At 28.1% G+C, this 27,890-nt stretch overlaps 5 protein-coding genes across 9 annotated transcripts; 3 read left to right on the forward strand and 2 right to left on the reverse strand.

The window, feature by feature from the left end:
- The first annotated feature begins 610 nt into the window (after nt 1–610).
- Nucleotides 611–6,701, forward strand: Yme1l (ATP-dependent zinc metalloprotease YME1L). Of its 4 annotated transcripts, none has more exons than XM_072017308.1 (12): nt 611–827; nt 1,189–1,317; nt 1,389–1,808; nt 1,881–2,100; nt 2,446–2,537; nt 2,687–2,930; nt 3,486–3,618; nt 4,118–4,355; nt 4,426–4,668; nt 4,735–4,878; nt 5,071–5,226; nt 5,316–6,701. In XM_072017308.1, exons 1-12 carry the CDS (start codon nt 801–803, stop codon nt 5,505–5,507), a joined length of 2,238 nt encoding a protein of 745 aa, XP_071873409.1. In that variant the 5' UTR covers nt 611–800; the 3' UTR covers nt 5,508–6,701. The 4 variants fall into 4 exon arrangements, with proteins under 4 accessions (XP_071873409.1, XP_071873410.1, XP_071873411.1 ...); XM_072017309.1 differs by having other exon boundaries at nt 2,458–2,537; XM_072017310.1 differs by having other exon boundaries at nt 1,189–1,303.
- An 828-nt stretch (nt 6,702–7,529) lies between these two features.
- LOC139994539 (uncharacterized) lies at nt 7,530–18,409 on the reverse strand. Of its 2 annotated transcripts, XR_011801668.1 has the most exons (7): nt 17,650–18,409; nt 15,860–16,114; nt 15,545–15,737; nt 15,225–15,438; nt 15,011–15,153; nt 9,167–14,935; nt 7,530–8,663 (listed from the first exon to the last, which is right to left on the reverse strand). XR_011801668.1 is itself a non-coding variant. In XM_072017305.1 (6 exons), the coding sequence occupies exons 1-6, from the start codon at nt 17,988–17,990 to the stop codon at nt 12,362–12,364; spliced, it is 3,720 nt and encodes a 1,239-aa protein (XP_071873406.1). In that variant the 5' UTR covers nt 17,991–18,409; the 3' UTR covers nt 7,530–12,361. The 2 variants fall into 2 exon arrangements, 1 of the variants encoding a protein (XP_071873406.1); XM_072017305.1 differs by having other exon boundaries at nt 7,530–14,935.
- A 589-nt stretch (nt 18,410–18,998) lies between these two features.
- On the forward strand, nt 18,999–22,733 carry LOC139994562 (presequence protease, mitochondrial). Its single transcript, XM_072017356.1, has 2 exons — nt 18,999–19,092; nt 19,387–22,733. The coding sequence occupies exon 2, from the start codon at nt 19,406–19,408 to the stop codon at nt 22,514–22,516; it is 3,111 nt and encodes a 1,036-aa protein (XP_071873457.1). The 5' UTR covers nt 18,999–19,092; nt 19,387–19,405; the 3' UTR covers nt 22,517–22,733.
- Nucleotides 22,734–22,740: 7 nt separating this feature from the next.
- On the forward strand, nt 22,741–24,815 carry LOC139994563 (methyltransferase-like protein 25B). Its single transcript, XM_072017357.1, has 5 exons — nt 22,741–23,067; nt 23,169–23,387; nt 23,479–24,061; nt 24,129–24,263; nt 24,397–24,815. Exons 1-5 carry the CDS (start codon nt 22,873–22,875, stop codon nt 24,642–24,644), a joined length of 1,380 nt encoding a protein of 459 aa, XP_071873458.1. The 5' UTR covers nt 22,741–22,872; the 3' UTR covers nt 24,645–24,815.
- Nucleotides 24,649–27,060, reverse strand: Med8 (mediator complex subunit 8). The gene is made up of 6 exons (XM_072017358.1): nt 26,858–27,060; nt 26,585–26,756; nt 26,255–26,500; nt 25,300–25,470; nt 25,021–25,138; nt 24,649–24,945 (listed from the first exon to the last, which is right to left on the reverse strand). The coding sequence occupies exons 2-6, from the start codon at nt 26,747–26,749 to the stop codon at nt 24,869–24,871; spliced, it is 777 nt and encodes a 258-aa protein (XP_071873459.1). The 5' UTR covers nt 26,750–26,756; nt 26,858–27,060; the 3' UTR covers nt 24,649–24,868.
- Between the last annotated feature and the right edge of the window lie 830 nt (nt 27,061–27,890).

Here is a 27,890-nt window from a genome sequence, read left to right on the forward strand (position 1 = left end):
TAAAGTTAGGAAACAAAATTTTTAAAACTTTTCTAAAATTCAATTTTAGTTTTGTATTATCTAAAATGTTAATGTAATTTAATGGAAAAGAAATAAATACGGTTCCTAGTATTTATCTGAAAAAAGAATATATCTTTTTTCCACGTTGTATATTATTTATTATATTCGTTGTTCCTATAATATATTTATTCACATATATTCTCTGTTAAGAAGAAATCCATTTTAAAATATAATAAACTAATCAAAATTTGTGTATCAAGCAAGTGCATAAAGCTAATAATATTTGCATAATGTATACGAAAATAGTACATAGGTTCGATGATAAAAGAAATTTATTTAAAATAATATTGAAAGTGTTATGTAAAATAAGTTGTTTTATACATAATTAAATTGTACCTTAAAATAAATGAAGTGCGCACAAGGGTCGAAAAATAGTTGTTTTGAAATGCGATTATTAATCCAACAATCTAACTATAAAATAAAATCTGTTGTTACACACATAATAAAATCTCGAATTAGGGAAAATATGTTTTTTACGAAAAAATCTCGATGTGTTTTACGCAATCTTAAATTTAATCTCAATTGATTTTAAACATTCGGAAGTTTATATTGTAGATAGCAGTCATTTCCGTTACCTTGCAGCATTAAAACTATATTTCGTATAGGAGATATTAATGTCATGTAATTTAATCTTTTTGGATATGCAACAAAACGGCACTATCAATTGAATTTAGTTTTATTTAAAAGTGTTATACTTCCATTTATCTTGTTACATGTGTTAAATATAGGGTTGATCTGCAATGTTTTCTTTCCAACCTCACAATCAGGTTTGTATTATCATATTTATATAGCTACAACTGTACAAAAGTTTCCAAAATTCAAAGATAGCTTATTAGATAGTTTTTTACATTTGATGACATAACAAGTATATACATGAAATTTATATTGTATGTCTTCCTTAAAAGTGTCTTTAAAAATTTCTATTTTATAACCTTATATGTCTATTGCATTAATATAAACTTATGAAATTTGTGTCTATCTCATGTCTGTCTTTAATAAAAGATAATTTCCTAGATTACAAAATAAATTACTTTCTATATGTGTACATTTTTATTTTATTTAGTCTTGAAAATAATTAGAGCAAAATATTTAAAACTTCTTATTTCTAAAAAAGAAAATTATTTCTAGGTGTTATATCATCTGACGCAATTAACTTCAGTAGTTAGTCCAAAATCTACATCATTTTCAGTTAAAGTTAAAAGACAAAATGAATTGAAAAAATCTATGAATGATATCTCTTCCAGTAACTTGTCAGATGTAAGATAATTTGGTAATGTATTACGTAAAACCATAATGATGCAAATTACTAAGTTTACTTTTTATTTTAGGCTACTAAAAATTATATTGATACATTAATAGGCAAATTAAACATGTCTGATGTAATTACAATGTTTGATATAAGGACAAATAATGTTTTGGTAGCATTAGATCAAGTTTCTATGAAAATTTTTAAGAGAAATTTAGAAAAAAATAATAAGTGGAAAGTCTATGCATCAGGATTAAATTCCAAAAAAAACAAACACAAATATCTATATAAAAAATGTACAGAAGAAATTATTTTACCTGCTATGTATTTATCATCTAAACAACATCATACAACACTATGTACCTTTTGTAACAAAAATTCATTTCATCACTATGTACAAATTCGTAGTTTTAGAACAAAACGTAATGTCTCTACTGAATTAGAAAAACAACCAACGTTTATAAATAAATTTAAAAACTTGGTTGGTCATTTCTCTGGAACAGTAAGATCATGTATTATTTATTATCTATATTGATATTTTATATACTTTGTGAATAACTTTCTCACTTCATAGAATACAGGATTAGTACATGCTCTAAAAGAAAAGGACTTGGCAACAATAAAAAATTTATTTAATAATCAAACATCGACAGAAGAATATAAAAGAATTATATTAGCTTTTATAGAAGGATATGAAGCAGGACTTAAACGCCAAACGTATTCAACTTTTGGATGGTTCAGACTACTATTTAGTTTATTAACAGGAACTGTATTATTAATGTTTTGGTATGGAGGTATGTATTATAGAAATATAATACAAGTTTTATCATTATTTTCTTTGGTAACTTTATTTTAATATATTTTCTTGTAGTTACCATCTGTCATTAACATCTTAAAAAATTATATGTTAATATTGAATATTATCGATTATTTCAAGTGAATAATCATAATAATCTGAAAGTCACTGAAAAATTATTTCACTAAAGAAAGAAGTATTTTTAATATTACCTATATAATATAAACTATATAACATTAACTATTAAAGTGATAGAGGAACATTAAAGTAGTATTTAACATATATTAATATGCTTTAGTGTATTAATAATCATGTAAATTTTCTTATACCTTTCATATTGCAGTTTATGTTGTAGGAAGTGGATTACGATTTCCAATGGATGGTTCTAAGTTTAGACCAGAAATAACAGACATAACTTTCAATGACGTTAAAGGAGTAAGTAAATCATTTAAAAGATCCTAATATATCTAAAATCTAATAAATTTTAAAATGAATAAAATCTAATAAATTCTAAAATGAATAAAATCTAATAAAATTTTTCATTTCACTAAATACTGTATATTCATTTGTTTATATACAATTAGGTTGCAGAAGCTAAACAAGAATTAAGAGATATAGTTGAATTTTTAAAAAATCCAGAAAAATTTGTTGCACTTGGTGCAAAATTACCTAAAGGTGTATTACTAGTAGGACCACCAGGAACAGGAAAAACATTATTAGCTAGAGCAGTAGCTGGTGAAGCTGGTGTCCCATTTTTTCAAGCTGCTGGTCCTGAATTTGAAGAAATTTTAGTAGGGCAAGGTGCACGAAGAATGAGAGATTTATTTAGTAAGTTATAAACAAAATATTGCGAACACAAAATAAATATTAAAGAAACATTCTAAATCATACATTAAATAAAACAAAAAAAAAAAAACTTTTAAAGAAATATTATTAATGGTTTTCATTTTTTTTTCTTCTACATTTTTTCTTTATTATAATTAATATATATTGATTATTTATAAACCATATTAGTTTGACATATGTATTATATATGTATATTAGGAATTGTACATGCTATTTATATTTCAATGTTATGATCACAACATTCTAATGCTATCATTAATGTTGTTATTTATATTCTTTTTTTATCTGTATCATGATTTAATGAGCCTTAATTAGCAAGTGTGTATTACCTCAAAAAATTTTTTTATTTTGAGAATTATAAAACAATATGCCCTACAAAAGATATTCGTTATTATCTTCATTTTGAATAAAAATTTAAAGAGAAGAAAAGAGAATTTATTTTGATATCATATATAATTTATATTATGATGTGCAATTTCAATTAAAGTGCCCTGAAAAATTTGTATAAGTTATTCATGATCTGTTATTCTTTTTCAGAAGCAGCAAAAGAAAAAGCACCTGCCGTAATATTTATAGATGAAATTGATTCTGTTGGTGCAAAACGAACAAATTCAGCTCTTCATCCATATGCAAATCAAACAGTAAATCAGTTACTTACAGAAATGGACGGGTAAATAAAAAATTTTACCTCATCTTGTAGAATATGGAATAATTCTAAAAATTAATATAGGTTATATGCGAAAGCAAAGGAAATTAATAAAAAAAAAGATAAAGAAATTAATGATTCTTTTTAAATTTTTTAAAAATAATATATGTATTACAAGTTCAATAATTTCTTACTACTTTTTAAATGTATTTTCTCAAGATATGATTTTATTTCATGTGCATTAAAACTAGGAGACTGAATCTACAATATAAACAATATGTATAATATAGTAAGCATATTATGTTTCCTTATATTAGAGTTAAAGAAATGAGTGTAGGATGGCAAAATAGTACTAATTAAGTCATTCATTTCTTTCTCCTATTAATTTTCCTTCTTCTTTTTCTGAAGAAATAAAGTTCAAATTTTAAATTTTGTTACTTATGATTTATAAATTATTACCTTATATATCGATTTTATGTACACTTATTATTATTAATAGTTGTATATCTCTTTGTACTTACAGATTTCTTCAGAACGAAGGTGTTATAGTATTAGGTGCGACGAATAGACGGGATGATTTAGATAAAGCATTAATGCGTCCCGGTCGTTTTGATGTTGAAGTTCTTGTTGATATACCAGATTACTTAAGCCGGAAGGAAATTTTCGATTTATATTTATCAAGAATATTAACACAAGAGATTGATGCAGACTATTTAGCAAAGTGTACTCCTGGATTTACTGGAGCTGATATAGAGAATATGGTATTTATTTGGAAATAAGTACTAATTTTAGATCAAATTAATTTTATTATTATGAGCTTAATTTTAAAAGGTAAATCAAGCAGCTTTAAGAGCTGCTATAAATGATGCTGAATATGTAACAATGAAACATTTAGAATATGCTAGAGATAAAATAATCATGGGTCCAGAAAGAAAACAAAAAATTAAAGACACAGAAACTAATACCATTACAGCATATCATGAAGCAGGACATGCATTAGTTGCATATTATACTAAAGATGCACCACCTATACATAAAATTACCATCTTGTCTCATAGCCATTCTTTGGGACATGTAAGTGTTATAAATTAATAATTGTATTTTTTATTGATATTACATTTCAGTACTCTTTTTGTATAGACCGCGTTTTTATCCAACGACGAATATCATACAACGAAATCCAAATTATTAGCTCTAATGGATAGTTCAATGGGTGGTCGTGCTGCAGAAGAATTAATTTTTGGTTCTGATAAAGTAACAGCAGGAGCATATAACGATTTTCAGGTATTCTGATATAGTTCATATTTATATTAATAATATCTTATCATATATGGTACAATAATTTAAAAATAAATTACAAGAGCTTAGGAAACAAATTCTTAATACTAAAAATATTCCTAATTTTATTCGCAAATAGTGAAAATTTGAAAATATTACATTATAATCATTCATAATATTGATAATCATATCTCTTAGAGGGCGACTTCCATCGCAGAAGAGATGGTACACAAGTATGGTATGTCTGAAAAAGTTGGTTTTGGTACAATTCGTAGAAATGGTCAAGGGGATGGATTTCAATTAGGACCTAGCACAAGTGATCTTGCTGATAAGGAAGTGAAGCGCCTTTTACAAGTAAATTTTATCATCATATAATTTTAATTCTATCATGTAATATTATTCTGTAACCTTTTACATCGAAATTATTATATTTTCTATTTTAGGAATCGTATGAACGAGCAAAACTGACATTACAAAAACATGCGAAAGATCTTAAGAAAGTGGCAGATGCTTTACTTAAGTACGAAACATTAAGCTCTAAAGATGTAGAAGCTATTATTAATGGAGAAAAAATTCCACCTGAGACTTTGAAGAATCAACCACGAATTGTAGATCCAACTGAACATGTATTATAACTAGCATATCGAGATTCAGTTTAAGATGATAAGTAAAATAAATTATTTGGTGCAGTATCGCAATTTACAATCATACTTTATACTATTTTATTATAGTAATTATATTTTACAATTTTCAATTTTACAAATTCAATTAAAATATATATCAGCTTTTTCAATTGAGAACTTTGTAATACACAACTTCTATTTCATTATCTAATTACTTACTTTTTTAATACATTAAATTTATATAACAGTTCATACAAATTTATTTTCTGTAACCAATTAATACCTTACAGAGTCTCAACTGAAAATAAATTAAGACAATATACAAATATATCAGAAAATAATATAAATGTGACGAATTATACATAATTACATAAAAATATCAAATTATACATAATTATATACTATAACAAAATTTTTACATTACCTAAAATTTGAAGTAATAATCGTACAGTTGGAATTTTTATTAAATATAATTCTGCAAAGGAAATTTTATTTTTCATTTACAGAAAATATGTCAATACTATTGTTACATAAATTTATTGTATGCAATATTGAACTGAAAATATCAATGATCTATTTTTATAATATGATTGTATTCCGGTTACTAATATAACAATAAATTCTTTTTTTATGTTAGCCAATTTCCGATTTTATGTTGAAAAATTAATTATTGTAAATTCTGCACCAAAAATATATAGGAAAATATTATTAAGTTGATTATTTTTTTATATATTAGAAAAATGCATTGCTTTAGTCGGAAATAAACCATAATTTTATTCAAACGAATATTTACTAAATAATGCTAAACATTCTTTAAAGTATCATATTATTCAATTTTTAACGTGGTTAACCAATTGTTTGGTTGAAAGAAAATATTTTTATTTGTACAAAATATTCAAACAGATTAATAACATTTAGGCCATATAGCATTAACATTTTATTTACTACATAGATATTATAAATTATACAAAATTATATATGTATCCATATATTTCATATTTCGTATAATCCCTATCTATTCTTTTATCATACGATACAGATCACACTATTATTATTGCATCTAAATTTACTTCTAGTACATTACTATAATTCATTAATGCTTACTCCTTTCGTTTTGTTTAAAATTTAATGACATTGAATTTAGCAATTAACAACGTGTAATATTATTTGACAATGCTTTTAAAATAAAGTTCTATAAAATTCAAATTCAAGTGTGTTTTAAATAAACAATTTGCATAAAATAAACTATACATATGTGAGCAAATATAAACCACGAAGAATGATCTGTAATATAAATCTACAAGATTAAGATTACATATGTACAATAAACGGATGTACAGGAAAACTCATTTATAGAAGTATTCATACAAATATCACAGTTTACTAACTTTGAGAGAAATCATAACAGTTTAAATTCTCCGAATAATTAATTGGTAATATACTTGATATTAATTGTAATATATATGTGAAAACCAATTCAAAGAAATTCTTGGCTTCAAATAAATTTTTTCAGCAATAAAGAGGCGAATACTATCATTTAAATAATATTGAAGATTGTTATATATTCGATACATTTACATAAAAAAATGTTTTCTTACTAAAATAAAGTTTTCATACACAGTTAAAACTTAGACATTTTTTCTTAAAAAATAAAAAAAGTTATTTTCACTAGCATATGCAGATTGAGTCTTACAAAATTTATATTGATATAATACGAATATATCATAACAAAACTAACGAATAAAAAAAGAAAATAGTTACAAATATTATTAAAAATACTTTAGTTACAAAAGTACTACTTATAGTAAACATATAGAACCTTTTTAAAGATAAATATTCAATAAGAATAAATATTTTTAACATGTAAGCTAATTTAAAATATAAAGTTCTATATGATATATAAAATTTCATAACATTAAACTTAAAAAAGAAAAATATCTATGAAGAATTAATAACGGGAATTTATTGTTATCTTATAAGGAATAAAAAGGGAACTGCATTTGTTATGTTTCTCTTTAATGACTTTTTTGCACCTTTTTTTTACTAAAAAAGAATTTTTATTTACAAAGCAAAATAAATTGCCAGTAACACTAGCACACGCAATGGGAATACCGCTTTCCTATTGCTTGATTTAGTCTACCTGACATTCGATCATACAAAATAGGTAGAGAAATTTTTGTTTTTTGTTTTTTCTCATTAACGAAGCAAAAGTATCTTGAAGAATCAAAAAAACGATCCTTCGAAGATCTATAAGCCTCAGAAACGGCATTAGAGCCGCGTAATATCGCCAGGTCTATTTTTTTTTCCTTCAATTGAAAGTAATACAAAATCTTTGACAAGAAACAAAACGCAGATCGTTTTATGTGGCAAGATTACGTATATTATAAATATATTTGACGGAAAATAAGCAAGGCGAGTTTTTTCTTCTCTTTTAAAAATTACCAATAAAATCAATCTGCAAGCAACAGTACTTTATTCACACTTTCTTATTATTTTTCTTTTTCATGGAAACACATTTCTTATATTTTTATTCTATTTGGCTATGTAGGATAGTATGTTAATTCATGATGACGTTGAAGAACAGAAAACTCGAAATCAGTAAAATTTGAATGATATCTTATAAATTAAAAAGAAGATCTTTGTGATAATCTATGATCGATGGATCTTGTTTTATGAAAATTATTTCATTCTACGTATTTCTAATCGTAATGACCGATAAATTATTGCATTCTACGATTACGACATATAATATTTTACTGACCTATAAAATTGTCCTACCCCATGCAGTATTGTTAATATTCGAGTAATTATCCATTTGTACTCCATTTTTTCTCCGTCGAAATTCATATTTCAATTCGAGAAAAAAAGATCAATTATTAAACAACACAAGGCAATATTTGTATAAAATTTTTGTTACAAAGGAAAATATATTTCTTTATCGTGATATTAAATATTAACATGGAATATAGATAAATAAAATATCAATAAAGAAAAGAAAATAAACAATTCACAAATCAACAAACTTCCGATGGAGGGAAAAAATACAGTGCAAAGTCAGATTGTATGGTAATTTAGTTATACCATGCCCATTCAAACAATCTTGTCCCATCAGCGTCTTTTCATTTTCCATTGAAACAATATAGTATTCAAAATGATGCTCACGATTTCCTATGTAGACAAGATCGCCGTTATTATTACCTTTTCGTTTAAATATAACTATATCTATTGACTGTCTGTGTAAATATGAATGTATATATGTTTCAATATAATTTATTTCCGCTATTTTGTTTTTAATTTTTTTTCTTTTTTTTATAAATCGGTGCTGTTACATTACAGATGTCTAGATACCAGTATCAATTTTAACGCTTCGCATTTATTCTCGTATTATTAATTTGAGCCAATAATTTTATAATATTAATCTTACTGTTCTCCTTTTCTTTGTTTGGCAAATAAAGGATAGTACGATTATTGCACATTGTTAACTGTTTCATAAAAATGTTTCACATGTTTTTCATGAATATATCGATATCCGCATCTAGATAAATTCAAATTGTAAATCAAACAGCACAGACAAACCCTGATTACACGATAATATCGAATAATTCCTACCTAAAATCTTTGTGCGTACAACAACAAGTAATATCGTAGTACATATACTTTTTTTTACTTACGAGTTACAAATAGCAGTACTGTTATAGAAATTTCCAAGATCTTCGATCATTTGGTCAAGTTAATGAAAGTCATTTATTCACGTCTAAGAACTTCCTATAATTGCTCGGTTCATATTTTCCATTAATTTTTTCTTTCTTTCTCTTATTTCTTTTCTTGTCATTTCACAACCTATGGAAGGTCGAGTCCTCTTTTCTTTTCGTCCATTTATTTAACTGCTAGTTTCAAATCACTACTTGGTTCGTCGAATGATTCTCTTTTTTTATGTTTGTACAATTCACAACTCGCCTTACAGTAAGATTACCGTCTTATTAGTTTTGTTTTAATAGTTTAAAATATTTGAAACTACGTTGTAACTCATTTCATACAAAGAATGTGTTACTCTCGCTGTATTTCAGGCTGCGTGGGAAACTAACGTTTTCTTGTTGCTTATAAATGTGTGATGCAATTACCAGAAATATTTATTAACCTTTTGAAGTATTGCTGATTTCCACTTTTTTTTTTTCTATATCTTTTTCTTTTTTCTACCTTTTTATTCATTTTATTCTGTTTAAATTTGAATAAATATATAAAAATACGCTTAATAGGCATGCTCATATAAAGTATCTTTTAATATCTTCCAAGAAATCTCATTCGATTCTCTATTCTTAATTTGTCATTTAAAAACTTTATGATATGCCGAGAGATTACTTTCGTCGAAAAGTTTTGTTCCTATTTAGATTACCGTATTGGCTCGATTCATGCTTCAAAAGGTTAATAGAAACGTGCAGGTTACAAATTCAAAACCATGATTACATGCGTAACATTCTAGATTTATGGAATTCGAAATTCTTCGAATTCCCACATACGATTATTTAGTTACGGTATGTGAAATGGCGATTAAAAACCGGTATTAGCAATGTAGTGCCTTTATATGGCAATAGCACAAACCAAAAAACGTATTCAAAATATACTCTGGTCAATCGTAACGTTACGAAAAAATTAGACATAAATTCACACAGAAATTAATCTTGTAGATACAAAAACGTAAACTTTAAATAATTCGTTATTTTTTAACTTATTTCGTTCCTTCTTCTTCATATTTTTTTTTATTGTCATAATAATTGCTTATTTGATTATTAAAATGTTAATCGATTAACAGAAACACGAGATTTGGTTCATGCTATTTAGTACGTCAATAGTAACTCTCAAGAACAAGATTTCACAAAAATCATACTATATATTTACATGGTGTTAACATTCGCAACGCCATATAATCCTTTACAGAATGATAATATAGAATTCTTGCAAATGTCGTGTGTTCGTGATCATTTGCGAGTAAATAACGTTTACCCCATATTTTTTTTATAAAAATCTAATATTTTACGATGTTGAAGCGCATCATTTTAAGACTTCGACGTGAAAAATAATTTTAAGTGATGAAATTCATACAACCGCGATCATACCATATATTTTCGTGTGGATTCTCTACGAAAAATTCTAACTTTTTCTGCTTTGAAAGCTAAGTAACCACGTTAAGTTAGGAATAAAAATCGGTTAAACAACTATCCAATTCATAAAATTCTCGATCAAGAACGCCGTAGAAAAATATAAATTGGCGGTGTATTTATGGTAATTCGGATTTCATTGATGAACAAAACGATATACCAGGAAGACCCGCCATAGTAATAATTATTTAGCAGTATTATCGATGCAGAATCCAGTACGGTACATAAATATGAAATTTTGTCTTTCGAAGCACAATTCTTTTTCTTTTCCTTTTGCTTTATCTTTTATTTAAAACAAAAGTGCTCAAACTTCAATTATACAAATTTTGATCAATTTTAGGTAGATCACACTAATATTTAAAAATCATATCCAAAGTAACAATTTGAAATCATATTTAAAAAGATGGTAACCGTGAGTTTAATAAATTTATTTATATTAATAATAAAGTTTAAAGCACATGCCAGGAATAAAAGAAAGAGAAATGTAAATATTAACAAACAGTAATAGTGATTTTATGAAGTTTGAATACTTCTGATCTAAAATGTGATGTTTTATCAATCAAACGCAAATTTGACAAATTTACATAGATATAAGGTAAAATAAAACATTTATAAATTTACATACTCGCTTTTTTGCCGTCACTTTGCCGGTCAGAAAAAGCGTACTACATACTGGGTTCAATACCGATTGTTATGTAAAAAGAAGCTCACCAATGTCCAGCAGGTGATCGTAAATATTTCTTAGAAACGCTTGAATAACAAAGTCGCAATAACGCGTTCTTAAATGACTTAGAAACAAACGTTTCAAAACGACGAATATAAAGTATTTATATAAAATCAACTTCCACTTATTCGAATCTCAAATACTTCACAGCGACGATCGCTCTGTTTGAGCAACTTCTTCGTCATATTTTTCACACTTGAAAACTCAATGTTCCACCAAAGACACCTAAGACTTCACTGAAGACATTTACACTTTTTAGTTTCACTAGTGGCAAATTCAAGAAATATATAATGTTCGAAGATTATATTTGCATCACAGTGATTTCTTTCTCGCTTTACTTACTTTAAAAAATAAGAAATACAAGTCTAAAAAAAATACTATTGGCAGTCACTCATTCTGCTCTTTATATATTGAATTGAATTATGAATACTTATAACTGCGTCAAAATTATGTTCAATTCAATAATCAATATAGTATTCAACTCTTTTAAAGATATCTTTTTTATATTTGAATTTTCTTTCATGAGCTTTTCTCACTATAATGTATGTATAGTGCTGCAATTGAGAAGATAAATTAAAGACATTAATTCTGGTATATTCTTGTTATCATGTATGTATTACCTAAACAGTAGAGATTTATTTAATGTCTCAATAAATGGTAAAAAGTGACAAATTCACGTAAATTATATTCATAAATATAAAACAAGAAAGAATTCTTTATTCTGACAAAAACTCAAACTGATGCATCTTTATGTGATCACTGTGACATGTATTATTTGATATTAGCACAAGGAACTAGGATTTAATCATTAATCCTTTTATACTGCCACTATAATGTTTTGCATGTTAAAATGGAATATTTATGCAAATTACTATCATTATAAAATGGAGTTATGCGAACATACAATTTAAGAATTATTTTTCCAACCTTTGGTAGATCACTATGCAAAATCACAAGAAATCCATTAATTACTTTTGTATATGCTTTCAACGGTTAGGCTCTGTCACTTCATTAAACAAAGGTGTCAATGAATCAACATCTTGTAATCCATCAAAATTACCAAGTGGGTCCAAATCATTTGTTTCTGTATCAGTTTCTCCAAGGAAATTGGCTTCAAGCAAATCCACAACATTCCTACATAAACTGCTAGAAGTAGACTCGTTAACAGTTTCATTGTGCAAGTTTAAAGAGTTCAGAGTAGGACTTGAGAGCATTGGTTCGTTAGTATCCTGATACGTTTCTTGCGATTGAATTGTATGTAGTGGTGTCGAAGGATATGATCTAGATCCATTACTATCTTCTGTGTAAGATGGCGTATATGTTGATACTGGCACAGGTAATGGTGTATTAGGATAGGAGCGTGACTGTATTATTTTCTGTAATGCTCCACCTACTGGAATATCAAGTACATTTGATGGATCTAACATATCCTCTTCTGATAAGTTTAAATTTGAATTTGGTAAAGCATCCAACACTATTGAATTGTTTTCTATCAAGCCTTCTTCTGCAGGTTGTTCTGGTAAAATTTGCAAGCTTTGAGTTCCTTCTTCATCCAAAATGTTTAATATATTCGTTATATTTTCAGGTGTAATTTCTTTGTCACCCATTAAGAAATTTTGGTCATCTGATATAAAGTTTGGATCAACGTCATCAAGTAAATATGTTGAAGGTCCTTCTGGTTGACCCATTGATCCAAAATCATTGAACTCACTAGGTACTGGTGTAGGCGCTATGGAACTGCTTGTAGATGGATTAAAACTCTGGCTTTGAAAGGATGATAAGCAATGTTGCGTTGAAATAGGTGACATCAATGCAGGATTAACCATTCTATGTAATGGAACTGATTGTGACCTATAAAGTTCACTGGTAAATTGTTTATTGTTATGAAACAATTCGCTAATTTCCTGATCAGGTTGACTTTTTTGATAAACATTTTTAATTTCTTGTAAATTTTCCTGACTTGGATAATTAATGAGTAATTGTTTTTGTGGTGCTAAATCAGAAGATAAGAATGCAGCACACTGTGATCCTTGTCCTTCTCTTTTTGGTGTAATTGAAATTTGCGTTGTACTACTATCCACCTGCACTTCCGACGACTTGGTAGAAATCAACGGTAACTGCGGTGTAGATGACGCTTGTCTAACTAATTCTGGACCACTTGTGGGAACAACAAAAGTATCATTCTTGCTAGTATAAGGCATACTGCAAGATATTGAACGTGATAAGGATTTGTGAGTACGAGCTCTAGAACTACTTGCTTGCAAATTGCTTCTCGACCGTGGCACAGGTGTATTTCGTGGTGAAACGAATGGGCTAGCGTTTGCAGAATTAGATTTGGAAGCGCGACCATTAATAGGTGAATGTGGGCCCGGCGATATTGGCGTAAAATTAAATATTCGACGTCGTGTATTTGGGCTCTGTGGAACTGTATTAGTAATAACATTCGAGTCTTGAACATGTTCTACAACATTCGTTTCAAAACTGACTCTACGTCTGGTATTATTTTGGTTCGAATGGTTTAGTAAAGTTGGTAATATCAAATTGTGCTTTTGAGTGATTTCACGTTTTTCAACATTCTGCCTAATGATAGCAGCAGGTAATACATCAACAGGTGCATGTACAGTCCCTCCTTTCAAATTCTGTTGTAATATTAATCTTAACTGTGAAACTTTATCAGATCTTGAGATTTGTTCATCAATAGCAATGGTATTTGCTTCCACATCTGAACTTGATGAATTGCTTTGTTGAAAATACTGTAATAATTCCTCCTCTTGTTCTTGAGAGTTGTTACCTCCATTCAAATAATCATCTAAAGCATCCGAATCAATAGAGCCAAGTTTCTCAGTTTTACCTGCAAGATTTGAATTCTCTTGCAATAATAGAATCTGGTCTTTAGTTAAAACTGTAGATTCCTCTGTTGCATTTGAACTAGATTCAAAAGTGTTGGGACAACCATTTACTTTAATGCAACTTTTGGAACATGTTGATGATTCGTTATCACAGTTTTTGGTAGGCTGATTGTTAACAGCCTCATTTGTTTTGCACTTGGTAGGCTTCAGATTACTAGCTAGTATCACCGAAATTTTCCCGGGACGTTGTATAGATGTAAGCTTAGGCAACAACACATTGGAATGCTCTACATTCTCTTGTATTTGCTGTTCTGTAAGTTTTGTCTGCTTCTCAGGACTTGTCTCTGATGGTTGATTCAATACAATTGGATTGGCACGCTTTCTGGAATTTTTGGGTTTGATATCTCGCTGTGTATTTACGCAGTTGGTCATTACTACACTAGGGTTGCTATTATTCTGTACGTCTTCAATCGATTGTACCACTATATTATCACAGTTGGATTCCAGGGAGATGTTACATGGCTGACTACTAGTAGCTTTAAAAACTTTCTTCTGCCGATTGGTTACTACAGCAGATGAACTCAATTTCGTTAATGCATTCTGCTGCCCACTCGATACATTTGTACCTTGAGATGACTGATTGGATTTAGTTTTTTTATTTCCCTTATTTACCCCCGTTTTATTATCGACAGTCTTCTCTTTGTTCTGGTTCTGAAACATTTAAGAAACATTACATTTACTGTTAGTTACCTACATCTTGTTACTTACTGAGAAAATATTTTATACCTGTATAACAGTATCAAGATGACGGTGTTTTTGATCCCTTATATGTTCTCGCTGTTGTAGTTTTCGTTGCAACTGTAATTGTGCTTCTCTAAGCTTCCCAGACTTTCCACTAATAGGTGTTGCACGTATATCTGTATTCGACTCTGAATATATAAAATAACTTATAATATACAATCAAAAAGAATGCTTCTGAAATATATGACAATCATCAAACCTTTATTTGTCGATGTATTCGAATTTCCTGAAGCACATAATATGCACACAGCAGATAGAGATCGAGTATCAACACACAGATTATCAACAAGATGACGTGCTAAGGCACTCAAAGTTGGAAATTTCAAACCAAGGAGGCTTTCTGCCCATTCTCGGATCAATGTAGATGCAGCTCCCAACATTTCTTCAGTAATATTTTCATCTACTTCATCGCCCTAAAAAATTTAAAATTTAATTATAATACAAAATATAGTGTGTGTTTCGCAAAATATAGAGAAAATATATATTATATATAATTTTTAAAACAATTTTGTGTCTTACAGTCTGAGTGCCAGATATATTAGGCAATGTTGGAGGATCCAATTTAACTCTCTTGCGCATTCCAGCATAACAGTAACGTGAATTGCCTCGTGTGCCTAGTCTACGTGGTCGAACTCTTGGATATACTTGTTTCATAACTTTACCGAAATCAGCAGTTGATAAGGGTTTCATAGAATTTCGCATACAATACATACTGTAAATAAATTGAAAACAGAAATGTAAAATAACAAATAACAATAAGATACTCAAAGTTTAATTAATTAATAAAAAACTTTTAGGACAACTTTTAAAACATGTCATATTTAAACTACTTACTTATATTCATCATAAACTTCTTGTTTTGGTAAAGAAACATCTGGATCTTCTTCTAAATGTGTTTTAATCCACATGATAGTTTGATGAATTTCATAACGATTTCCTAATGGATTTAATGGTTGTCTCAAAGGATCAACAGTTCCTCCAGTATTAGTCAATGATAGTGGAAGTTTCAGGTACAACAATAATTTTTCTTCTATTTTCAGTTGTTCAATTTGTGAGAAGATTTCTTGAATACGTGCTTTTGATTCTTCACTGTATATAAAAATCAATAAATTTGATTTGTATATAATTATATAAATAATAAAATTATATAATTATATAATATTATATAAAACACACTGTATATAAAATTTATTGAATGTACATTGTTTAAAATAATATTTGAATGAAAACATATATTTAAAACTGTGATAATATGAAAACAAAATTTACATATTTATTCTTTACATATGTATTTATAATTTACATGTAGTTCTGTTTTAAATACTTATACATAGAATATAATTTCATATTCTATAAAAGAATTATAGCATATAATCAATAAATAATGTTTTTATGCACATATGATATATGTAATTTTTCTGTAAGTATTAACATAACATGGGAAAATAAATTTAGTAAAGTATAGCTTAAAACAGAATTTGTTTAGTTAGCTTGTAAATTTAAATACAGAATTATTTTATTTCTATTTCCTCGGAGAATTATATAGATACATAATTCCTTTTTATATTATTAGCAACTTATATATATATTTGTCTTATTATAGAATCTTCAATTTCATTTGCATATTATATCATAAATTTAAATTAAGTTGAAAATATATTTCACATACAATTAATATTAAGTTGTTTCAATACTTTCTCAAAAATGTATCGGCTTATGAGTATTTTGGATTATAGATTTCAAACAGAATAACAATGTTTCTCCTTTATCCCTAATTGCTTGATTTATATAAAAATTATTGCTATAAATGGTACTTTTATTTCAAATGTAAAGCAAAGACTTTAGATACTTATCCTAATTTATTTTAAAGTATTCATTATTCCATAAAGATAAAAATATATATATTTATACAAAATTTTTATTGAAATACCTTCTCTTCATCTGAAATAAAAATATGTAACAGTATGATTCTACTTAAACATATATCTCTTATTTAAAACTTTATTATTAATAATTGAAACTGCTTTTATTTATGAATTCAGTTGAAACATCTTTGTGCTTATTATACATTGCATTAAAAAAAGATGTTTGAAATAACTTTAATATTACAGTAATTATTATTATAAATAAAGAGAAATAAAAGAAACATTGTTTTTATTTAGCATAAACATTGTAGAAAGTATGTGTTAACGAAATGTATTAAGTAACTTCAATTTCACAATCGCAAACTAAATAAATCATTAAAGAAGAATAAAGAGAAATATGAAAAGAAGGATATAAACAATTAAATTTTTTAATACAAAATTTCTTTTCCACATTATCACCTAATTTTCTTCAACTTATAATAGAAACATTCAAATAATTGAACAAATCGCAAATTTGGTAAAAAATTCTACAAATTCATTAATGTACAAGAAAAAAAACATGATACATTGAGAATAAAAAGAAAGAAAAGCCTAGAGGCAAGAGAAGAGAAAATGAGAGAAAAGAACGGGAAGGAGTGAGAGCGAGTAAGCAAGCAAGGGAGGGAGAGAAAGAAAGAAAGAGAGAGAGAGACGTAGAGAGTGAGTGAATGAGTGAGAGATAGATAGAAAGAGAGAGAGAGAGAGAACAATTGAATTAACCTGATGCTATCTTCGATCATGAGCCGAATTTTGTCGTACTTGGTGGTTGTGCCATGATTTGCCAGAGCCGTGAACTTGGCCGCGATGATATCCTGAAGTAGGTCGTCGTCGTGGAAGCCGTTTGAAAATCTGCCGGCAGCCGGTCGCTGACTCGACTGTAGTTGCTTGTTAGTATCATTAATGCCGGCGTTGATGCTACCGTCACCATTCTCAAGGGAAACGTCAGTTCGTTCCTTCTTAATTCGCCTGCCGTCGAACGCGCTTTCGTCGGCATTAAGCTCGATTCTTGCGGGTGGTTTGCTGACGCAGGGCTTCGTTTGATCATGGTTATCAGTACTCATCGTACCCCGTCAGAGCGGAGGCGCTTCGATTATGTGTGGAAAAATTGATCACCTCCCGTAGGACGACGCGAGTACCCTACCATTTTGTCAGAGTCAGCTGGACTACTTGTTAGCATTGCACTCCCGGTGATTATACATGAGCGCCATTCGAGACCCTCCACTCGCGCGGACCCGACAAGTCGCCGAAGCGCATACAATATGAGAATAACCACCGATCCGTCATACCGATCTCACGAGCAACATTTTATCCATGCCTTTTGGCATAGTTCATTTTGGCGGAATGCTCTTATGCGCAACCCATGACCAACTTTAATATCAGGATTAGTGGACGGTCTACCAGGCACGGAAATCCGAGCACTTTGCGCGTTCTTCAATCGTCATAGATCTTGCGCTTTGTCTTGTGAGTATGTCGCTTCATGTCGCTTTCTCCTACGTGTTAAGTCGTATTCTCATCGAACTTGCGTTTCCCTTAAAAAGATCACCAACTATTGGTAAATAGTTCTCGAAGTTCCATTGAATTTATATATTTTATCGTATATCTGTATAAATATCATATGTATTTTATTGTTAATGAGCTCATACAATTTTCAACTTCATAGATTCAACGGCAAAATGTTATTATATTTTTTCTCAACGATCGTTCGTTGCAATTCTACCTATTCTATTTCTTTAATATCAGGTATCTTATTGGATGTCTATAATTGAATACGCTTAATTATTGGTTGATACGCTATGGTTTCGGAAATACTAGACACAATAATATGATTGGCTAGTGTTAATACTTTGTAATTAAGATAAGCGCACCTTTTTTAGTACAAATTTAAACGTAAATATATCTGAATGAAATAAAAGTTTAAATATATGAAATAAGTAATTTTATATTCATGAAAAACAAGTTTTATACAATGATAGTAATAGTTATAAGTTTATTATAGTTATAATTTTATATTGGTAATAATTCTTAATAAATAAATTTTTCCTGCCTAATTATTTGTACATAATCAAGGCATCAAAACGTATAGAAGAAAAATCCTAGCATCGTACCTAATGCCGAGAATGAATATGTAAAAGTTATATGTACGTTATAAGTAAGAGCTGATAGGTAAGATTATCATAATATAAAATTATTTAGTTGATTTTTTACTTTAGACTGTTATATATTTAATATTATATATAACCATTACCTCGTAATTACAATTATATACTATCATGAATTGTAATCTATTATCAGTTACAAAATGAATTTTGTCTTCTGTAAATTTTCTATTTAATCATTATTAAAAATTACTAATTACTAATTTTGGTGAGTGATATTGTATAAAATGATATTTTTTTTAAGATCTTTCACTATATGTTATTCAAATGACATAAGGTAATAGTGATTAACCTTTTACAGATTGAAGTGTTACAGAATCATGTTGAAGATGTTGAGTTTGTCACAAAATTCTTATTTACGTAAATTTGGATTTAAATACTATTCGAAATATCGCAATTTCCATTCAAAAAGAAACATAGCATTTAGTGCCACAAAATATGATAGAAATGTAACAAAAAGTGATGTTAATAAATTTAAAAATGGACAAATTATTCATGGTTTTATAATAGATGAAATTGCAAAAATAGATGAAGTATATCTAACTGCAGTGAGATTAACTCATTTGGGAACAGGGGCACAGTATTTACATTTAGCCAGAGATGACAGTAATAATGTATTTTCAGTTGGATTTCGTACAACTCCAAAAGATTCTACGGGTTTGCCTCATATCCTAGAACATACTACTCTCTGTGGTAGTGAAAGATATCCATGTAGAGATCCATTTTTCAAAATGTTACGGAGATCATTGGCTACATTTATGAATGCTATGACAGGACCTGATTATACCATATATCCATTTTCTACACAAAATTTGAAAGATTATCGAAATTTACAGTCAGTGTATCTGGATTCTGTATTTAAACCAAATTTAAGAGAACTTGATTTTAAACAGGAAGGATGGAGATTAGAACATGCAGATATTAATGACAAAAATTCCCCTATTATTTTTAAAGGTGTAGTTTTTAATGAGATGAAAGGTGTCTTCAATGAAAATCAAACAATATTAGCTGAAAAATTACTAAATCTTATTTTACCTAGTCATACGTATTCAGTAATTTCTGGTGGAGATCCTCTTGTTATTCCTACTTTAAGATATGTTGATCTACTCAATTTTCATCAAATTTATTATCATCCTTCTAACTCTCGATTCTATTCCTATGGCAATTTTCCTTTAGAAGATCATTTAAAATTTATCAATGATCGATACCTCTTTCTAATGGATAAGATAGATACATCTATGTCGGAAGTTCCTTCAGAAAAACGGTGGAACAATCCAAAGAAAGAACATATTACATGTAAGCCAGATCCAATGGCTCCAGATCCTAGTCGACAAGGTAGCATAGCTATTGCTTATTTGTGTAATGATATCACTGATATACAAAAGAATTTTGAAATAAGAATTTTATCTCAACTACTGTTAAGAGGTCCAAATTCAGCATTTTTTAAGGCCTTAGTAGAATCAAAACTGGGAACTGCTTTTGGCCCAATGACAGGTTTTTCTTCCCAATCTAAAGATACCATACTTGCTGTCAGTTTGCTTGGTGTTAAACCAGAAGATTTTGAAAAAGTAGATAAGACTTTTAATGAAACTGCACAGAAAGTTTTTAAAGAAGGTTTTATGGAAGATCATGTTGAGGCTGTCCTACATAGTATTGAGCTTCAAATAAAACATCAAACTTCCAATTTTGGATTGCAATTACTTTTTGGCTTAACACCATTATGGAATCACAATGGTGATCTTATACAATCACTGAGAATCAATAAAGCAATTAGAAAATTTAGAGAAAGAATAAAGAACAATCCTAAATATCTTCAAGAATTAGTGAAAGCATATCTAATGGATAATAACCATAGATTGACATTAACAATGCTGCCATATGAGAAATATGATCATGAAAAAAGTGCTGCTGAACATGAATTGTTAGAATCTAAATTAAACCAACTTTCCAAAGAAGAGTTAGATCAAATTTATATAGATGGAAAAATTCTTCTTGAAGAACAAAAGAAAGAAGAAGATGTAAATGTCCTTCCTACTTTAGAAATAAAAGATATAAAAAAAGATGTAGAACGATATAAATTGGAGGACATGAAGATAGCTGGTGTTCCTTTACAAGTTGCTACTGAACCAACAAATGGTGTTTGTTATTATCAAGGAATTCTTGGTACACAAGATTTATCACAGGAATTAAAACCATTGTTGCCACTTTTCAATAATATTATTTCAAAAATGGGTACAAAAAATTATGATTATAGAAATTTTGATCAAATGATACGATTGAAGACTGGAGGTTTAAATTTTATGAATCACATTGTAGAACATAAAAATAGCTTATTGCAATATGAAGAAGGAATATTAATAGAATCTTATTGTCTAGATCGTAATGTAAATGATATGTGGAAATTATGGTTAGAGTTGTTCAATAATGTCCAATTATCTGATATTGAGAGATTTACAACATTAGTTAAAATTAATGCTGCAGATTTGATTAACAGTATTGCGAATTTAGGGCACACTTATGCAATGAGTAGTGCAGCCAGTTTGGTTTCACCAGTCACTAAATTCAAGGAAACTCTATCAGGATTACAATATGTCTCAAACATGAAAAAGATAGCACAAATGTCAGATTTAAACCCTGTTTTAAGACAAATGCAAGAAATATCTGATTATATTTTAAATAAACAATATCTGAGATCAGCAATAAATTTATGTACAAATAACAAAGACATGATATTAGAAAGTATCAGTGAATTTTATAGTTCATTGAAAGGTACACCACAAAACACATATACTTTTACACATAGCCAAAATATTGAAATGGAAGATAGTGCTATCCATTATGTATTACCATATGCTGTAAATTATACAGCTAAAGCAATTTTTACTGTACCATATACAAATCCCGACTTCGCATCATTACGAGTACTTTCTAAATTGATCACATCACTTTACTTACATCCAGAAATTCGTGAAAAAGGTGGAGCTTATGGAGGTGGTGCTACATTGTCATCAGATGGAATATTCGCATTTTATTCTTACAGAGATCCTAATTCTACTCGTACTTTAGACTTATTTGAAAAAGTTTATGAATTCTTATTGAAGCATCCATTATCCCAAAGTGATATTGACGAAGCAAAATTAGGAATATTTCAACATCTTGATGCGCCAGTTTCCCCAAGTAATCGTGGAATGATTAAATTTAGATATAACATAACGGATGATGATATTCAAGAACAAAGAAACAGATTGAAAGCTGTAACTAAAGACCAACTTATGCACGTTGTTACTAAATATTTACAACCTGATCAGAAACATATTAGAGTAGGACGTGCGTTGATTGGACCAGTTAATCACGATTTATTAAATAGGCATTCAGAAAATTGGAGGGTTCAAAATCAAGAAGAAGAAATTCGAGCAAGAGCAGTCAAATGAATATTTTATGTTAAAGTAAATATTATCTATTAATTATGTCAATCTACTAATTATGAATATTATTATCATATATAAGCTATTTATTAAAATAAGTATCATTTATGCATATTCATACACATACACTTATATAGGACAATTTATGTAGTTACCATGAAATGTATTGCAATTTGTTGTAAAATGTTTATATAATAAATGTAATAAAAATTATGCTATCATATATATATATATACTCATATATATACGATGTAGATACAATTATAAAATATAATTATAGTTACAGGGTAATAGTAAAACTTAAAATATATATAAATTTATATATATATATATATTTCTTCACATATATTTTTTATATATAGATGGCATGTATTGCAAATATGTATTTTTTGGATGCATTGAACTTATTTCTTGACACACAGTGGCTTTATAATACTCCAGTTACTGATTTGTTAACTGAAGGAGTACTTGATTTTTTTCCAAAAGAATGGCTGCATGCTTTGCAAATTTTGAAAAATGAAGAACTTAATGATTTTGTTGTAAAAAAAATAACAAAGGTTGGTAAATGATTAACAGTAAAATAACAAAACAAACAGTAAAATATAAAATATACAAATATGTTGATATAATATCACAAATATATTATTTAATTTTTTAGCCAGAATGGTCAAAAACCTTAATAGCTTTTGTTGAAAAGTGTAAATATATTGATCAATTACCAACTATAAATACTGTATTATCAACAACATTACCAAAGGATTTCCAAATAGGTCTTAATTGCAAAAAACAACATGAAATAATGCATTTGGCACATCTGGTACATATGCAATGTGCACCTCTAAATATTAAAGTTATTATTGATCTTGGTGCAGGTTTGGTAAGAAATCCATATTTATGTAATGCTATTCAGTAGAAATAAAATTTGTATTTCTTTTCTAAAAAATGTTTATACCATGCTTTCATTCCAGGGATATATTTGCCAATTATTATATCATTTATATGGATATAAAGTTTTGGGATTAGAAAAAAGTCAAGTAAACATAGATAATGCTCGAAAGAGACAACTAAAAAGGTTTCCTGATTCATTAATGCATGTTAAATATAATTGTTGTGATTTAAAATGTAATTCTGTTGAGACAATAGAAACTATTTTAAGTAATGAGTTTCAAGAAAAGTCAAATGTTTGTTTGATTGGTTTACATGCTTGTGGAGATCTTAGCATATATGCATCAAAAATATTTCGTGATATGACAGCAGCAAATGTTTTTATTATGGTTCCTTGTTGTTATCATAAGCTTTCGATATCAAAAAGAATAAAAATAAATGTATCAACTGAAAAACAATATTTTAACAATTTCCCTTTATCTAATTGTCTTAAAACTATAATTAATAATACTGATTTTGACATTGGTTCCTTCTTGAGGCAGCCCTTTTTACGACTAGCATGCCAAGAACCAGCAGACAGATGGAATAATATGTCTATTGAAACACACAATGAACATTCCTTTTATGTTCTTGCAAGGGCTGTCCTTCAATTATATGCATCTAAGAGTATGTGTCAATTTTTTATTTCAAGTACTATTTACTTAAAATTAATGTAAAATATAAAATGTTTTAGATGGATTTTCCCTTAAGAAACGTAAACAAAAAGGAACAAGGAAATCTCAATGTTGCGACTTCAAAACTTATGTTAGAGATTCATTAACTAGATACATTTTACAACCACAGAAAGAAGAAGCATTAAAAGAACAAGGTGATATTCTATTAATTTGTCACATTCTAAAAGCTTTCTGCTCTTCTTATGACTCTTTTGGTATATTATATGCTACAAAAATACATTTTCCCAAAACTATAATGAATGATTAAGAGGTTATTTTGGTTTTTAGATGTACAACTTGATCTTGATATACATGAAAAAAACATTATAGAACTATGGGAAAATCACTGTGATAAATTAAAAATTGTAGAAACATATACTGGTTTACAACTGATGTTGCAAGCATCAGCAGAATCATTTGTTTTACAAGATCGATTATGTTGGATGGAAGAACAAGGTTTAGAAGCAAAAATTATTCCTGTAATGAATAAATACTTATCTCCACGAGCATATGCAATTGTATCACAAAAGAAATAATAAGTTTTATAAATTAGCAGTTTTATAAATCGTATTTTGCTATATAATTATAAATTGATCTACAAGTATTATATCTAACTACATCAAATATTTTATCTACATTTTTCTACGACAATAAGTAATTATTTGACTGGTTATGTATTAGAAGATAATAAATTATAGTAGAAATAATTTCTAATTTGAAAAATATACTAAGATTAATATGTTAAATAATAAATTATATTTTATCTGTATGGATGAATTTGTGACGCTGCTTTAATATTAGTTTTGATTGCACTTGGAGCTTTACTCATTTGTCCCACTACAAACACAAAATATATTTGTTAATATTGTGAATATAAACATTAATTAATCAAATTAGAGTGGATTTACTTACTAGATGGATTTCCTAAAGATCCTTGTCCTGGAGCTTGTTGTTGATTTCCAGGCCTACCTACCATCATCCCACTTGGCACAGAATTTACACCAGATTGAACCATTTGCACAGAATCAGACTAGAAGATAAAAGTGCAAAATATAGGACAAAATTATTCCAGATTTAATTTCACTGGTCGTAACAATTTTTTAGAACATTCACTTAAGATCACTGATCACCTTATATGAGATTTGTGTCATAGCTAAAGTATTAAAAATATTAACTTAAAAAGAAATTTACCTTTAAACCTTTACCCATACCTACAGCTGCTACAAGAGCATGAGTGTCTGCAGTACTACTTGTCTGGGCTTGAGTTGCTCTAGATCCAGCTTCACTTTCCCATTCCTCACGTGCCTTATTTGCTATATCCCATACATGATTAATGACTTTTGTGTACTGAGCCACTTGTTTCTGAAAATTATAAAATGCATACATATTTTAAAAGAAAAATAACATTTAGTGTTCCACTCGCTAAATGGACCTACTATGAAATTTATAGTATTTTTAAACAATTAGAGGAAAATTAACTTTTGTATATCAAAATTAAAATGTTTAAATTGTATATGAATTTATACATATTAATATATAATTATATTCTATGTAGTTGTATTAATATCAAATTAAATAAATACGCAATCTACTACAAATTTACAATAATATTTTTTAAACATAAATGTTAAGATTTCCTCTAATAGTTTAATATTAATAAAAAAGCATGTGTTGCTGCAATGTAAATAAATTATAAAATAATTTGTAATTTAAAATTGTACTGAAAAATATGATAATTTAAAGTGTTATCATAGGTAACTAAATACAAAACATGTTAAAGTATATAAAAGATATTTTTATGTCTTCAAAATTTGAAAATTATTATATGTGTAATTTGTAACTATTTTAATTTCAGTCCAAAGCGAATGGAACTAATAAAAGCTGAAAGCTAGCTGATAGTAGCTTACATTGCAGTCCTAGTTGATGTTTAGTTAGCAGATTAAAAGAGAAATAGAACATCTTATATTATCTTTAGACTTCTACAATAAGACAATAGAGAGATATAATTTTATCTCTGCCTTAAAGTACTTTCAAGATTTAAACTCATTAAATCTTCTAATTATTAACAGGAAGTGAAATTTATATAAATATTCATAATTAATTTAAAAAAAAATGTAATATGTAAATAAGAAATGGTTCTTCTTACATGTGATGTTTCATAATTTAAATTCGCAGCTTTTGTTTCAAGCTGCAACATTTTCTGTTCAGCTTGAGGTTCTACTTTAGTTCGTAGATAATCTGGTACTAAATCATGAGCAAATGTGGGAATTCTACCTTCGGTTAAACGAAGCAATTCTTCATCTTTCTCTGGACTTAATCTTAATGGTAAAACTGTCAAGTTCCTTAAATTTGGTGCTTTATCATGTCCAAGAATTTTTGAGAGACTGGTCAGCTATAAAAACAACTTGTTTTAAATTAAATCATTTAAATTAAGCAAAATTGGTTTTATTTAAAAGTTTCAACTACATTAACTTACATGTCCTGAAATAAGTGCAAAATTGTCCAGAAAATTGGGCCAATTCAATGTTTCATATTCGTGTTCCAATTTAAATATCATTGCAGCAATTGCAGTCTTTAAATCATTTACTCTCATAATAATAGCCTCCAAAGCGGAATCCAGTTGCTTTTCTTCTCTTTGCATTTTCAATCTTGTTAAAATATAAATAAAAACATATTGTAATATTTTTACATGCATTGTTATTCATCAATATTATATTTATATTTATTTTATTAAAAATAGCATACTTACTATTAGACGTACAATAATCCAACAAAATTCGTAATTGTTTATTGTTGTATTCTTTTATTAACATCAGTCTTACATTATTACAGCATAAACATTCGTACGCAGCTTGTACATGAACGTGCTCGTACCTGTGATCATGACGGATATTAGTCATGAACATAGTAATACACGAAATATAAATTTTCACTTTAGGCGTAATGGAGGGGGAGGGGCATTTCCTGAGAGCGAAGAACATGGTCACGTGGCATTTTGCGGTCACATCGGTGATTGGCTCTAGCATAATTGCGCGAAATTTCAAAATGAGATCTCTGATTTGTTTACAATTATAGATGTACGATAAAATATTTTCCGTAAAACAGAGGCACGAAGTGTTTTATTTATATATCGGCATACTGAAATGTTAATAGTGTCATATAAATGTTATCGTACATTATTGAGACGTTAGAATTAATTGGTTAATAGTTAAAATCTACAGATATGAAATCAGATATACTTTTGCATCTATCATATCCATGGGCAACTACGCCATAGATTCAGTATGTTTTTCAATATTATTATGAAACGGAGGAAATAAATCCATTAACCTGTTACAGCAATTACACTGATTTACTTTTATTTGATGAAAATAAAATTACGCTTTCGCGATCACAACCAATCATCAATGCGGCTTCAAAGTACCACATGACCAAAATTCCTGCTTCCCGGAAACGACTTCATTTCTCTTAGTTACTGTTCCGACGTTCTGAACATGGCCCTGAATTCCAATATTCCTATGTTGATGGTTATGGTGGAATGTATAAATAAAGTCTATTAGACTACTTAATATTTTTCTAAATGAATTAATCAAAATATATTATAGTAAATAATAATAATATACAAATTTGAAAAAGATTTGATGTTGTACTTCTATTTGAAGTATTTTCATTATTTTTAAGTAAATACTTTTAAATAAATAAATTATATATATATATATATATATATATAAAGATATATATACATATAAAGCAAGAGTGAAATTGCAGAAAGGCTACCTCTC

The sequence above is a fragment of the Bombus fervidus genome, chromosome 14 (genome assembly GCF_041682495.2).
Source record: "Bombus fervidus isolate BK054 chromosome 14, iyBomFerv1, whole genome shotgun sequence".
NCBI classification, from domain to species: domain Eukaryota; kingdom Metazoa; phylum Arthropoda; class Insecta; order Hymenoptera; family Apidae; genus Bombus; species Bombus fervidus.

What these genes read in the sequence shown, in the direction of transcription:
- Yme1l (XM_072017308.1), top strand. Translation starts at nt 801, where the DNA reads ATGTTTTCTTTCCAACCTCACAATCAG. An exon ending in CTTTCCAACCTCACAATCAG is followed by an intron (nt 828 to 1,188) that starts GTTTGTATTATC and finishes AATTATTTCTAG; the next exon opens with GTGTTATATCATCTGACGCA. An exon ending in AAGTGAAGCGCCTTTTACAA is followed by an intron (nt 5,227 to 5,315) that starts GTAAATTTTATC and finishes TTTCTATTTTAG; the next exon opens with GAATCGTATGAACGAGCAAA.
- LOC139994539 (XM_072017305.1), bottom strand. Translation starts at nt 17,990, where the DNA reads ATGAGTACTGATAACCATGATCAAACGAAGCCCTGCGTCAGCAAACCA. An exon ending in GAATACATCGACAAATAAAG is followed by an intron (nt 15,154 to 15,224) that starts GTTTGATGATTG and finishes TTATATATTCAG; the next exon opens with AGTCGAATACAGATATACGT. An exon ending in ATCTTGATACTGTTATACAG is followed by an intron (nt 14,936 to 15,010) that starts GTATAAAATATT and finishes TAAATGTTTCAG; the next exon opens with AACCAGAACAAAGAGAAGAC.
- LOC139994562 (XM_072017356.1), top strand. Translation starts at nt 19,406, where the DNA reads ATGTTGAAGATGTTGAGTTTGTCACAAAATTCTTATTTACGTAAATTT.
- LOC139994563 (XM_072017357.1), top strand. Translation starts at nt 22,873, where the DNA reads ATGGCATGTATTGCAAATATGTATTTTTTGGATGCATTGAACTTATTT. An exon ending in TCAATTATATGCATCTAAGA is followed by an intron (nt 24,062 to 24,128) that starts GTATGTGTCAAT and finishes AAAATGTTTTAG; the next exon opens with ATGGATTTTCCCTTAAGAAA. An exon ending in AGAAGCATTAAAAGAACAAG is followed by an intron (nt 24,264 to 24,396) that starts GTGATATTCTAT and finishes TTTGGTTTTTAG; the next exon opens with ATGTACAACTTGATCTTGAT.
- Med8 (XM_072017358.1), bottom strand. Translation starts at nt 26,749, where the DNA reads ATGCAAAGAGAAGAAAAGCAACTGGATTCCGCTTTGGAGGCTATTATT. An exon ending in GTATGGGTAAAGGTTTAAAG is followed by an intron (nt 25,139 to 25,299) that starts GTAAATTTCTTT and finishes TTTATCTTCTAG; the next exon opens with TCTGATTCTGTGCAAATGGT. An exon ending in ATCTTTAGGAAATCCATCTA is followed by an intron (nt 24,946 to 25,020) that starts GTAAGTAAATCC and finishes TTGTGTTTGTAG; the next exon opens with TGGGACAAATGAGTAAAGCT.